Source organism: Astatotilapia calliptera, chromosome 8 (assembly GCF_964374335.1).
Source record: "Astatotilapia calliptera chromosome 8, fAstCal68.1, whole genome shotgun sequence".
Taxonomy (NCBI): domain Eukaryota; kingdom Metazoa; phylum Chordata; class Actinopteri; order Cichliformes; family Cichlidae; genus Astatotilapia; species Astatotilapia calliptera.
The window spans coordinates 3072041-3085151 of NC_137429.1; the positions used below are offsets into that span (position 1 = coordinate 3072041).

At 40.8% G+C, this 13111-nt stretch overlaps 2 protein-coding genes across 2 annotated transcripts; one reads left to right on the forward strand and one right to left on the reverse strand.

Annotated features, from left to right (window-relative positions):
* Positions 1-225: 225 nt before the first annotated feature.
* On the forward strand, positions 226-1903 carry LOC113028000 (uncharacterized). Its single transcript, XM_026177897.2, has one exon. It carries the CDS (start codon positions 567-569, stop codon positions 1203-1205), a length of 639 nt encoding a protein of 212 aa, XP_026033682.1. The 5' UTR covers positions 226-566; the 3' UTR covers positions 1206-1903.
* A 3394-nt stretch (positions 1904-5297) lies between these two features.
* Positions 5298-11952, reverse strand: LOC113027996 (uncharacterized). Its single transcript, XM_026177894.2, has 2 exons — positions 11767-11952; positions 5298-8214 (listed from the first exon to the last, which is right to left on the reverse strand). The coding sequence occupies exon 2, from the start codon at positions 8176-8178 to the stop codon at positions 6826-6828; it is 1353 nt and encodes a 450-aa protein (XP_026033679.2). The 5' UTR covers positions 8179-8214; positions 11767-11952; the 3' UTR covers positions 5298-6825.
* Between the last annotated feature and the right edge of the window lie 1159 nt (positions 11953-13111).

The window sequence follows — 13111 nt, forward strand, 5'->3', positions numbered from 1 at the left end:
AATAGAATGATAATATTAGATGTATTAGACGCACGTGTTTTGTCATTTGTGTTTTAATTATTAGTAAAGTGTGAAAAGAAAATCACTTTCCAGTAATAAAAGAAGTTATATCAAGTGAATTTGTCATTAGGACAAAATAGAGATTTTTTTTAAAGGCAAGAAAAAATACAGCGTGTGTAATTTAACAAACGTGTCACTAAACGTGTTTTAGGAGCATGAAAAAAAAAAGCTGGAATAAAGAAGCTCTTAAGAGTCGTTGTCAGAGGAAGACGAAGACTTCAGATGCTCTTCAAAAAATCTTTAGAGATAACATAATATATTGGCTCTTTTAACCAAAGTTACAGTCCATAATGTGCATGTGTGTTTCATCAGTGCCTGCAGATGTTCAGCAGCTGCTGGTGATTAAAGAAGAGGTTCCATGGAGCCCGAGTCTGGACCAGCAGGAAGCAGAGCATCTCTACATAAAGGAGGAACAGCGGAAACTCTGCAGAAGTCAGGAGGGAGATTTGGAGGAGACCAATATCACCAACTTCCTTGTAAAGAGTGAAGATGATGAATAGAAATTTATGTCCTTGGAGCTTCAGCCAAGCCAAACTGAACACATCTCAGAGGCTGAAGCTCCAAACAGCAACTCAGCCAAAGGGAGGAATCCAGAAGAGGATGGAGGTATACAGCTGTCAGATGCTAAGTTACACACTGTGGAGAAACCATTTGGTTGTGACAGCTGTGGTAAAGCATTTAGTTGCAATATGCATCTCATAAGGCACATGAGAGTCCACACAGGAGAGAGACCTTTTGTTTGTGACGTTTGTGGCAAAATATTTACACAACAGGTGGTTCTGAAGAGACACACGATAGTTCACACGGGAGAGAAACCGTTTGGTTGTGACATTTGTGGCAAAACATTTAGACATCAGAATACTCTTAAGAGACACACGAGTGTCCACACGGGAGAGAAACCATTCGAGTGTTCTTTTTGTGGTCAAAAGTTTAGCCAAAAGACTCATCGCAAACAACACGTTAGAGTTCACACAGGAGAGAAACCATTTGGCTGTAACGACTGCGGTAAAATGTTTCGTCGCAATGCGCATCTCAAGAGGCACACGAGCGTCCACACCGGAGAGAAACCATTTAGCTGTGGAGTTTGTAGCGAAAGATTCACCAGACAGGGAAGTCTGAAAAGACATATGAGGGTCCATACGTGATAGAATTTTGTTTGTTTATTTGTTTTTTAACAATAACATAGTATTTTTATACCTTTTTATTATATTTTTTTTAATCTGTTGCTTCATTTCGTCTATATTTGTTACAAATTCAGAAATACAATGAGAGCCGGATTAGGTGTCAATGAATAGAACCACCTTAGAGTGTAAAAGGCGAAACTTCATCATCAAGGGTCAGACTTTTCTCGCCGGGATCAGCATTTAGGAACAGCTTTTTTGAAATACTGTGCTTTAAAAAAAACTAAGTTGGAGTTATTTGGCAACTGGAGTAATAAACATGTTGACACACACCAAAGACAGCTTTTCAGGAGAACCACCTCATACCACCTGTGAAGCACAGCGGTGGAAATTTTATGATTCAGGGTCATCATCACTGTACGTGTTCAGAGGATGTGATTTCATCCAAGTTAGTTAAACAGGAGTTTAATGATGGTCCTGATCAAACTATTAAACCCCACAGGTGATGCTTTAAAAATGCAGAAATTGTGGATTCAAAGCAGTTTTGTATAAGAGAGTGGTAAAATGCTTTTTTGCAGGCTGATGTAAGAGGATTGTGGATAACTATGCTAACAGCAACAAGAAAGAAATTGCTTCTTTTAAAACTACTGTCTGAGAATAATTATGTCCTTATTTTTGCACAAACTGCTGTTTTATGGCTGAATAAATGACCAGAAAAGCTGGTTGTGGTGTTGCACTGTTTGTCTGTAACAACAGCGTGCAGTGATTCATTGACATGTGTCAAGAGACATGAAAATGCAGTTTATAAGCAAGAACAGAGTTTGTACAATTCTAAAAAGCTTGAAAGTTGATATTTGGTGTGATGATGGGTGTCTTTGTTCTTCAGCACACTCTGAACTCTCTGAGGAAGCTTCCTGTTATTTTTAAGTAGTCTTCAGGAATCGTTCTCCAGCCTTTGCTGGAATATTTTATGCTTATCAGTAGGGATGGGTATCGTTTAGGTTTTATCCGATACCGGTGCCAAATCGGTACTTTTGAAACGGTGCCGGTGCTCAAACGGTGCTCAAACCGGTGCTTAAAGAATGGAGAACACAAAATTGGTCCAAAAACCTCTCATGTTCAGCTGTTTTTTGTAAAAATATAACAATGTTAGCCTTTTCTGCAGCTATGGGGCATATATGGTATCACTCTTGGCTGGAAGCAGTGCTTAAACAATGGAAAAAACACAAACTTTGTCCTAAACCTCTCATGTTCAGCTGTTTCCCACTTTTTCTTTGGTCATTTTAGCCTTTTTAGCCAGGGTGAAGGGAGTATCTGCCATCAAACAAGAGGACAGCCGCATGTAGCTATGATGATGTTTGCTAGTTCACCTTACATGCATTAATGTAATAACGTGGTTAGCCTACTCAACGTAAATTAGCTACTCACGCAGAGAAGAACGGCTGCTGCTGCCATCATCATCCGTCATCATTTCTGCTACACTGGCAGGGCTAGGGGCCAGGACTCTCCTCTTCGTGTTTTTGGGGGATGTTGCATAACAGGCAACCCACCCGCAGTAGATGTGCTCGGTGTGAGGTCTCGCAGCAAGCTATCAAATACGGCGCATTTCTGGGCTTTTAAAAAAACGCTATGCGTCGCCAGGTGTTTCATCGGATTTGAGGTGTCACCTCCTTTGACAGTATCACAGTATCAGCTTAAAGCACTTGTTGCTGCTGAGTTTGCATCTTCTGCTGTGAAGTACAGCCAGACTTTTGACCGCTTCGCCTTGGACATTTTTAATCTGTAGCTCTGCTCTAACAGAACGTACGTACCTGGCCCCGCCTACTATCCTCGGAAACGTTAAATGATTGGCTAGAATCTAAAGTGTATCACAGCTCAGGAAAATAAAGCACCGAAATGTGCGCTGCTTTTCGGTCTGGTTACTACCGTTTATGTCAGAACCGGTGCCATCATGGCACCGGACACCGGTACCCATCCCTACTTATCAGTCTGTTTTTTCTTTGGTGGGGTTTTGACAGGTTGCTAATAACAAAGTACCTGAAAATACTATTTAAAAGCACTTCTGTTTTACTGGAGCACTCCAAGCACTTTATAAGTTGTCTTTTTATGCTTGAATGACTCATAGGCCAGTGTTAAGGGGCTTAACAAACAAAAAAGGAAAAGCATTTTTAAAAAATTGTCAAGTACAAGGACTGGACTGTCCAAAGGAAAGCTTTCAAAACCTGGAGAAGTATTGCCCAAGAGCTCAAGAGCACTTTTTTTAATTCACAGAAAGTTAAACTCATTGGAAACAAAATAAAAAGACATGAAAGTGGCTCAAGACTTTTGCACACTATTAAATGTTTTTAGTATGATTATTATGTATATTGACTGTGCATATACTTTGTTTTGAGCATGTTAAGTTAGTGATGGCGTGATGAATGTTCCGAGTCTTGAAGGCGCAGCGACTTACAAAAATGGATGTGATTGTACTTCTCTGAAAGCTCGTATGTTGTTCTCCATATAATCAAAACTGCTGAACACATAATCTGGTCAACAGCAGAGTTTTGAGTTTAAAACCACCAAATTTTCACTGATTATTTTACCAATCATGCTGTGATTCTCTGCTGAAGTAATTCTTTTACATACTCAAACTGTAAAGCTGATTCTCAGTAATACCAACAAAAGAATATGTGCAGTGAATGTGGCACGCATATAACAAAGTTTCTATGTTTGGTCCTGATTTGCAGATTAGAAAACTGATCATTATTATTGAGTATTTATTGCAAAAAATATAAATGAAATGAATTTCCCTTTGACCTTAAACTGAACCTCTTTGCACACTGCCTTCATCAAATTATGGATAAGTCATTTAGGTTAAACTACTGTGTCTTCATCAATTAGGAGCCATGCAGGCAAAGGTATATATTGTGTCCCACCCCAGTTTGCAGCTGGGATAGAGTGTGATTAATGTGGGAGCACACAGGCGTAGGTGCTCAAAAGTAGATCTCGCAAAACAAACTAGGGATCTCGCAAAACTAACTGGGGATCTCGCAAAACTTTTGCGAGATCTCACAAAACAAACTCGGGATCTCGCAAAACTAACTGGGGATCTCGCAAAAGTTTTGCGAGATCTCACAAAACAAACTCGGGGTTTTGCGAGATCCCGAGTTGTAGTAGGTCTGTAGTAGGTCTCGACCTCCCGTTAGCTTCGAGATGGTGGGTGTCAGATCTCCGAAAACGTCAGAGCACTTTTGCAAATATGTGATGTCTTGTAAACCAAGCAGATCTCGCAAAAGTCCGTCTTAATTTTTTTTTCTCCCATGTACCCTGCGGGGCTCCGTATGATTGGGACCTGATGAATGTAAAAGCAAAGATTTTTTTTTTTACCTAATTTTTGTTTCTAAGAAAAGTCAGAGCCACATATGAGGATATTCGTTTAAAATTTCGATAGAACAGTAGCAGTATAATGTCCTCGTAAGTGGGTATCAGGCCCTTGTAGAGCAAAATTGAGTATTTTGGTCTAAATAACCCAAAATGTGATTACCTCATATGTGGACACCAGGTCCTAGGTTAACTCTTCTTTTGATAGTCATTTGTATAGTTTTCCTTCCTCTTAATCATTAGCTTAATTAATGTAAGCTGTTCCTTGGATTCCCTTCACTGGACACGAATAGCCTGTTTCCTTTCGAGCATTTATAGTTTGAATTTTTGACCTAACTAAACTTTAGCTTTAGTTAGGTCAAAAGCTTCTTTTTGCCCACCCGTCCCATGTGGAACATGTATTCATCTTTATGTGTGGTTTTATAACTTTTAAGTGCTTTGCAAATATTTGATATTATTACATCCAATGAAGGTTATATGACTTGACCTCACATGCTGATAAACTTGTTAAAACAACATCCGGGTAGCGTTGGAAAATGTTAACAAGCTCCTCCAGTCTCTAGGCTACAGGATTTTGAGTTCTGCCAATATTTTGCACTTACCTTTAAGATCTAACTAGTCCTAATGACAGCTTTAATTAAAAAAAACAAAAACAATCCAGCTGTTTTGTTGAGGACAGTCTCACCAAAACACTGAAGAAGAAGAATCATATGCTGTTACTGTAACAAAAAGGTAAGTCTGAGAACATTCTGATGCGTTACAGGAACACACCTTTAATAAAACACTTTGAGAGACAACATGCAAATACAGCAGTACATGTAGTAGTGTTCTCGTCAACAGGCAGCTGAATCTGAAAGTCATTTACATTACAGTACATACATTTTACAAACAGGATTGGCTGAAATGTATATTATATTACAAAGTAGTATTTTTCAGTGAACCTGCCAGTAGCACATAGTAAAAGAAAAAAAAACATTCGTTTAGTGATGCTACATGGGAACTAGGGTTGGGCGATATGTAAAAATTTTCCAACCGGCAATCGTCAGTCCAACAATCGCCGATGGGCCATATATTCGTGCGTGCGCAGACGTCTTGATGGGCGGGGCCATGTAATCATGCACGTTTACACCACAGAAGAAGTTCAAACATGGATGAACTAATTTCCAAAAAAACAAAGCAAAAAACCGCTGTCAGCGTTAACACGGCTTAAACGCGGTCATCACGATTAAAATTTTTAACGCTCTCGACCCATCTGGAGCGCAGAATGAACAAAATTAGGACAAACTGCCGAAATGCGTTGACAGAGATATTTCAGGGATTTTGACTCAGGCTGTGCTCCAGATGGGTTAATTGTTAATCGCGTTAGTCATGATGAAGGAGTGTTAACGCTGACAGCACTAAAAAATTAAAAGTTGCCAATTTGGGATTTCTTTGGCCTTAAACCAGGTGAAAGAGGTAAACCTAAGGATATAACCAAAGCGGTGTGCCACTTGTGCAGACGTATAGTTCGAGCAAAGTACTCAAACACGACTAACTTGCATGAGCATGCACGTGTCCACCATCCGGCTGAGTATGCTAGGCTATCAACAGCTTCTGCAGCCACATCAACAAGCACTTGGGCGCACTCTGAGGTGGGGGCATTTGCTCGCAGATGAAAGAGGGTGCTGTTAAAACAGCGCTATTATTTTTTTCTGTTGACTGCTTTTATTAGCTCCATCATTATTAGCAAACTTGCTCATGGGCAAACAAATAAATAAATCGCCCTTGTAAAACTAGTCGATATATTCGTCCAATTGCCCAACCCTAATAAGGACTACCATAATAATCCACCATAACAGTTTTTAAATTATGTTTTCTGTTCAGATTAGTTTCATTCAGACTCACTGCTTAAACATCAAAACACATTATAAAAAAGTCTTTGTACGAGCACAAGTATTGGTGTGGACTGACATACAACAGAGCCCAACAGAGAGTTAATACGTAGCGCAGGCTTAAATTAAGTGTTTTTAGTAACAGTACAGTTGTTTTCTACTTGAGTTCTTTAAATAACAAAACCTGAGGTTAGCTTAGGGAAACTAAAGAAGCCTCAGCATTAGTATTTCATTAAACATCCAGCAGATGAAGCAAATATCATTTTGTTTAAAATATTCTGAACTACGCACTGAAGAAAGCTTAAAAAACGTAAACGTTACAGGACAATAAAAAAAATGCTGTGGTTCTTGCAGACTTGCCTCCACACGGCAAATAATCTCTTACAACAAACCAAGCAGCCTTGACGTTTTCATTCTGCGTGGACTCTCATGTGTGAGTTAAGATGCGTCTTACGATTAAATCTCTTGCCGCATTTGTTGCAGTGAAAGGGTTTCTCTCCCGTGTGGAGCCTCATGTGCTCCTTAAGATGCGTCTTTTGGTTGAACCTCTGGCCGCACTCGTCGCATCCAAACGGTTTCTCTCCCGTGTGGACTCTCAAGTGAGTCTTAAGATCTGTGTTTCGGTAAAACCTTTTACCGCAGTCCTTGCAACCGAAAGGTTTCTCTCCAGTGTGGACTCTCATGTGGGTCTTAAGGTGCGTCTTTCGTTTAAACGTTTTATCACAGTCACTACATTGAAAGGGTTTCTCTCCTGTGTGCACTCGCATGTGTGCCTTAAGATGCGTCTGCTGGTTAAACCTTTGCCCACAGTCTTCGCAGGCTAGCGGTTTCTCTCCGGTGTGGACTCGCATGTGAGTTGTCAGATTTCCCTGCTGGCTGAACCTTTTACCGCACTCCTCGCAAACAAACGGCTTCTCTCCGGTGTGAATTCTCATGTGCGTCTTAAGGTGTATCTTTTGGTTGAATCTCTGTCCACAGCTACTACAGCTAAAGGGTTTCTCACCTGTGTGGACCCTCATGTGTGTCCTGAGATCTGACGTTCGGTTAAATCCTTTACTGCAATAGTCGCAGCTGAATGCCTTCCCCCCGTTGTGCATTTTCTTGTGCCTCTTAAATTCAGATTTTCGGTAAAATACTTCACTACACAACTCGCAGATAAACTGTTTCACACCTGTTGGGGCCACCACCTGGGAATCTACGTTTTGCTTTACCTCGCAGCTGTTATCAACCAAACAGCTGGAAGGATTTTCTCCTGAATGGCATGTCAGCTGTTTCTGAAGACACTGCTTGTAGATAAACTGCTGACCCCACAAAGTGCAGCTTAAGAATTTTTTTGCCGCATTACAGTCCACATCCATATTTAAGTCCGACTCCAGTGCCCTGCCCTCCTTCCAGCCGCCATCGCTGTCTTCGTTTTCAGGTCCAGACTCATCAGTAGTCTCAGAATAGTCTGAAGCCTTTTCATCAGCATCAGGTTTAAACTCACTTTGAAGATCCGGGTCACTGCTCGGTTCTTGTCCATCGCTCTCAGGCTCTGTATCTCTGTTGTCCTCAGCTTGGCTTTGATGAAAGGGTAAGAACTGAGGTTTTTCTTCATCATCTTCAGTTTTCACAGGAACTGCAGTGATTATGACCTTAATGATATCCGCCTCCTCCAGACCACTACTCTGCTGTTCCTCGTGGCTGGTCAAGATTTCCTCCTGTTCCTCCTTTATGTGGAGGGTCTCCGGGTTCATGCTGGTCCAGACTGGGGTTTCACTCATGAGGAACTTCTTTAATCACCGACAGCTATTAAACATCTGCAGGAAAAACAGGAACAAGTTAGGGATGTAACTGTGTCGACAGTTAAATCCAGCTGAAGAGCAGATTCTCAGCAGTAATTCAACAGGCTGAACAAAAATGTAGCATTAACCATAAAAAAGCAAAGCCAATTTTATGCAGAACACTTTTATTCCTTTTGTTTTTTTTTATTTTTTAATGAATGGCCGATAGGCAAACTAAGGCTAGATTTTCTACATTACGTCTTAAGAAACGCCCCTGAATGCAATATGATGCTTATGCTTCTTTCCCTGCACATCAATTTTGAAGGCTTTTTCACTTTTCCTAACACTGATGATCAGGATAAACGGCAGCAGATTAGAATCAAGCATAACATTTGTACATTTTCTAAATCATCAAATTAATACACGCAGTTTCCTGTAACAAAGCAAGTCACAGTTTTCACTTTAGTCAGTGATTTTAGTAAAGCACGGCTTAACAAATTGCACACATAAAACATGCTGTAAAGAAAAGAATCAGTGAAAATGTGGTGATTCCAGCTGATTTAAATCAAACCTGCTCGCTCCTAGCAGTTTTAGTTTTTTTTCTATCAGCTGCAGACTCACCCCTCACAACTCATCAGGAAACTGACAGACCTGGGCATCAGCTCCCTCATCTGCAAATGGTTACTGGACTTCCTGACCAACCGCCCCCAACATGTCCGGCTGGATAACCACTGCTCATCTACCATCACAATGAACACCGGTGTACCACAAGGCTGTGTGATGAGCCCTTTCCTCTACTCCCTCTTCACCCACGACTGCAGACCTGCTGATGGTTCCAACACCATCATTAAGTTTGCAGATGACACCACGGTGATTGGCCTCATCAGTGACAACGATGAGGCCGCCTACAGGGAGGAGGTGGATCGTCTGGCTGAGTGGTGCGACACAAACAACCTGCTGCTTAACACCGAGAAGACCAAGGAGCTCATCGTGGACTACAGGAGGAATGCTGACCCACATCCACCCATCCACATTAAGGGGACGGCTGTGGAGCGTGTGAGCAGCTTCAAGTTCCTGGGAGTCCACATCTCCGAGGATCTCACCTGGACGACCAACTGCTCCAAGCTGGTCAAGAAGGCTCACCAGCGCCTCTTCTTCTTGAGGACCCTGAGGAAGAACCACCTGTCCTCAGACATCCTGGTGAACTTCTATCGTTGCACCATCGAGAGCATCCTGACCAACTGTACAACAGTCTGGTACGGGAACTGCTCTGCCTCGGACCGGAAGGCGTTGCAGAGGGTCGTGAAAACTGCCCAGCGCATCGCCGGAGCACCACTTCCTGCCATAAAAGACATCTACAGGAAGCGGTGTCTGAAAAGGGCTGGGAAAATCATCAAAGACCCCAGTCACCCATCACATGGACTCTTCACCCTCCTGCCCTCTGGGAGGCGCCACAGGAGCCTCCGGACTAAGACCACCAGGTACCGGAACAGCTTCTTCCCCACAGCTGTCAGACTCCTGAACTCTGCCTCCTGACATCTGACCCACGTTAAACTCATGGACTGAACATACACACACACACAATGGACAACTGTACCCTCAAACACAATAATAACATGGACTGAACCACCACTCACAACCACCAGCACTTTATATAGCCTCTGTAGAAACTATCTACACCCTCACTTATCTTAACTGCACTACTGTATAGCTCTGTGTAAATAATCATTCTGTACATACGATAACTTTTAATCCTACAACTGTTTACAACTTGCATAGTTCCCATTTCTGTATAACTGTATATCTCAGATTTCTGTAAAGTTATTTATTTCATATTCTGTATAGTTTTTCATATTTATATCCTGTTCATATCCTGTACATAGCTTGTACTCACTACAGCCTGTACATACTTATAGTTATAGAATATTCACAACATACTTCATACCGTGTACATTATAACATACCATAATAGACCCATTTCTGTAGTATACTTACATATCTATACTATTGCTAATATATATTGTAATATATCTATATCACTAAAGCACTTCTGGATGGATGCAAACTGCATTTCGTTGCCCTGTACCTGTGCATGTGCAATGACAATAAAGTTGAATTCTATTCTATTCTAATTCTATTCTATTCTATTTGAGAGTACAGATTAAATATAAAAGCTGACTTCAAGCATAGGCTCAGTTTACGTACAAATTTAATATGAGATCAGCAAGTACAGTTTACATGGCCTGTTTTAGGATCATGCCAGTAAAACAATGAAATTGTAAAACTGTTTGCTACCAAGAGGAAAAAAACAGGCAAGAAATAAAATTGCATTTATTTCTTTAGAACCTTCTACTGTTCACACACAGAGGTCCAAGGGATCTTCCAGGAATGATGACGCTATTTCATGGTGAATTGATTGGTCAGTAGGCAGAGATTTCATACGTGCTGATCTCTAATCTGTAGGGTTAGGGGTATGAAATACAAAATCCTGCTTTGTGGTACCTGCTGCAGACCTCTGGGGAATCAGTGGGAGGGTCTAAAGATTTTCAGTAGCTTCTAAAGTCTTTGTGTTTCCCTGACGAGCATCAGTAATAAAAATAGATCCTCAACAGCAAACAATTTTATTGTTCTATGAGCATCATCTGATCTTAACCTACACTTTACTTGCTTGTACATAACCCTATGTTTGAATTCTGTTTTTATATATTATTCTTTACTCTCAAACACTAAACAGCACCAAATCTGCAGCCAGCAGAATAAAACAAATTGTTGGGAGCAGGTTATGTTCAGAGTTTCAGTTTAAAATAATGTGGAAGTGCCATGTTTTTATACCTTTATAAAAAGGTGAATATTTTACACTGCTGGAAACACAGAGTACAAACTAGGAATAAACTAGGCTAAATCACCAGATTAATGACTTCTGCAATATCCTTGGATATGTAATAAGTTCTGAGGTGCCATTTTTCTTCATTTGTTTGTATTTTCATATGTTTATTAATAATCGTTAAAGTACGATAATATTGGATAATACTGGATTTGCTGCAGTCTAAAAAAAACCCAAACAAAATCATGAATTGGGGGGGGGGGGGGGGATCGGCCTCAACAGGATGTCAATGTTTCTGTACTTCCGGTTCAGACAAAGAGCTGGAAACCGTCCGACTCGCCAGCTGCTCTCTTCCCCCCTGCGGCTGCGGCCTGCAATTCAGGCTCAGCTCATCTAATTCGGGCCTATATAATCCACAAAAGCGCCCAAATACTGCGTTTCATCGCGGCTTTTGTCACAGACTGAATAAAAAGAGATTTTTTACTGTAAAAATAACTTGGCTGTGTGCGCGCTGTAAACCGTCCGGGTATCCGCTTCAATCCTCGCTATTGGGTTCCGCCTTTTTCATTCGCGTTAATACTTCATTATTAACTAATAAATAGCCGAACTATGGTCTTTTGTCATTTGTGTGCCGTTTGGGATTGACAAGAGATGAGATGCTCCGTTTTTGTGTAACTCTTTTCTTCATCCACCCCCTACGATGAGCTAGCAGCTAGCCGTTTCCTCCCGGAGAGTCACTGCACGTTAAATCTGATTTTTCTTACCAGCGATCTCGTTTTTAATCGATCCCCTGGTGCTGATAGACTTCGAGGGGTTTAATTTCTGGGTTTAATTCAAAAGACCGTCTCAGTGTTGCGGTATTGAAGATCCACTTCGTTTATTGTCTCCTTTTTGCTGCTCTTCTTTGGTGAACAGTGCACGGGGAGCTGACTTCAGGTGCGTTAGCACCACCTTCTGGATTGGAGTATGAACTGAAACCTTTGGCGCCGGTTAAAAGGCGTGGGATGGTATGTCACTCAGTATGACAAAAAATATCTTGAAGTAAAACTTCATTTAAAATAACGATAACCTCAAATATAAATGAGTGTAAATTTAAAACATATTAAACAATTAACAACAAAGAAAACATTCTTTCATTTTTTTAGCTGATGGCTTTGTGCCAATTTAGTGCATTTACACATTATGTGTTGACACACAGCTATTCTCAATGCATATCAGCAAGGTGGAATAGCACGTTTAGAGGCCCTATGTCACATCAGATCTTAAGTTAAAGAATAGATATCTTTCTCACAAGAGACATGTGTAATTTAGTTTAAAAGACTTGTTTCAAAAAGTTGGAAACAATCATTCAGTGCCTGTTGGGGCACAAATTTCTGGCTTTCATGCAGCCAAAATCAGCATAATTCTAATTTTATATTCCAAAAGATTTATAGAAACCGTGCTCATTATGCAGAATCATGATATTATGCATTAATTAATATTTCATTTTGAATGTTTATAGAGCTAATATATTTTGGTACTTAGAATTTTGGAGATTTTAGGATAGAAGTAACTAAAGCTTTAAGATAAATGTTACAGCGTACAAAATTTAGTGGAGAAAACAGAACAACATGGAAAAGGTGGTGCAAGACTCCTGATGAAGGTTTCTTCCTGTTAAAAGGAGTTTTTCCTTCCCACTGTCACCAGGTGTTTGCTCACAGGGGGTCATTTCATTGTTGTACTTTCTAGTTTTATTGTAGTGTCCTTACCTTAAAATAAAGCACCTCGAGGTGACTGTTGTTGTCATCATTTGGTGCTATAGAAATAAAATTGGACTGCATGTTATTAAGTCATAGGCTATTCTGTGCAATCAGACATGATACTGACTTTATACAAGGGTGCGTGGCAGCTGAAGACTGATTAATGTCTGAAAAGCTCTCAAATACTGTCTGGGTCACAGTGGAACAGTGGTTAGCAGTGTTGCCTCACAGCAAACAGCTCCTGGGTTTGAATCTGCCTGCTGTCTGGGGAGTTTGCATGTTCTCCTTGTGCTTGCATGACTTCTTCCCACAGTCCAGAGACATGCTTGCTGGGTAAACTGGCCGTGAGTGTGAATAGTCTCTCTGTGTG

Bases quoted from the DNA above. Each gene is read 5' to 3' on its own strand.
- LOC113028000 (XM_026177897.2), top strand. From the start codon at position 567: ATGTCCTTGGAGCTTCAGCCAAGCCAAACTGAACACATCTCAGAGGCT.
- LOC113027996 (XM_026177894.2), bottom strand. From the start codon at position 8,178: ATGAGTGAAACCCCAGTCTGGACCAGCATGAACCCGGAGACCCTCCAC.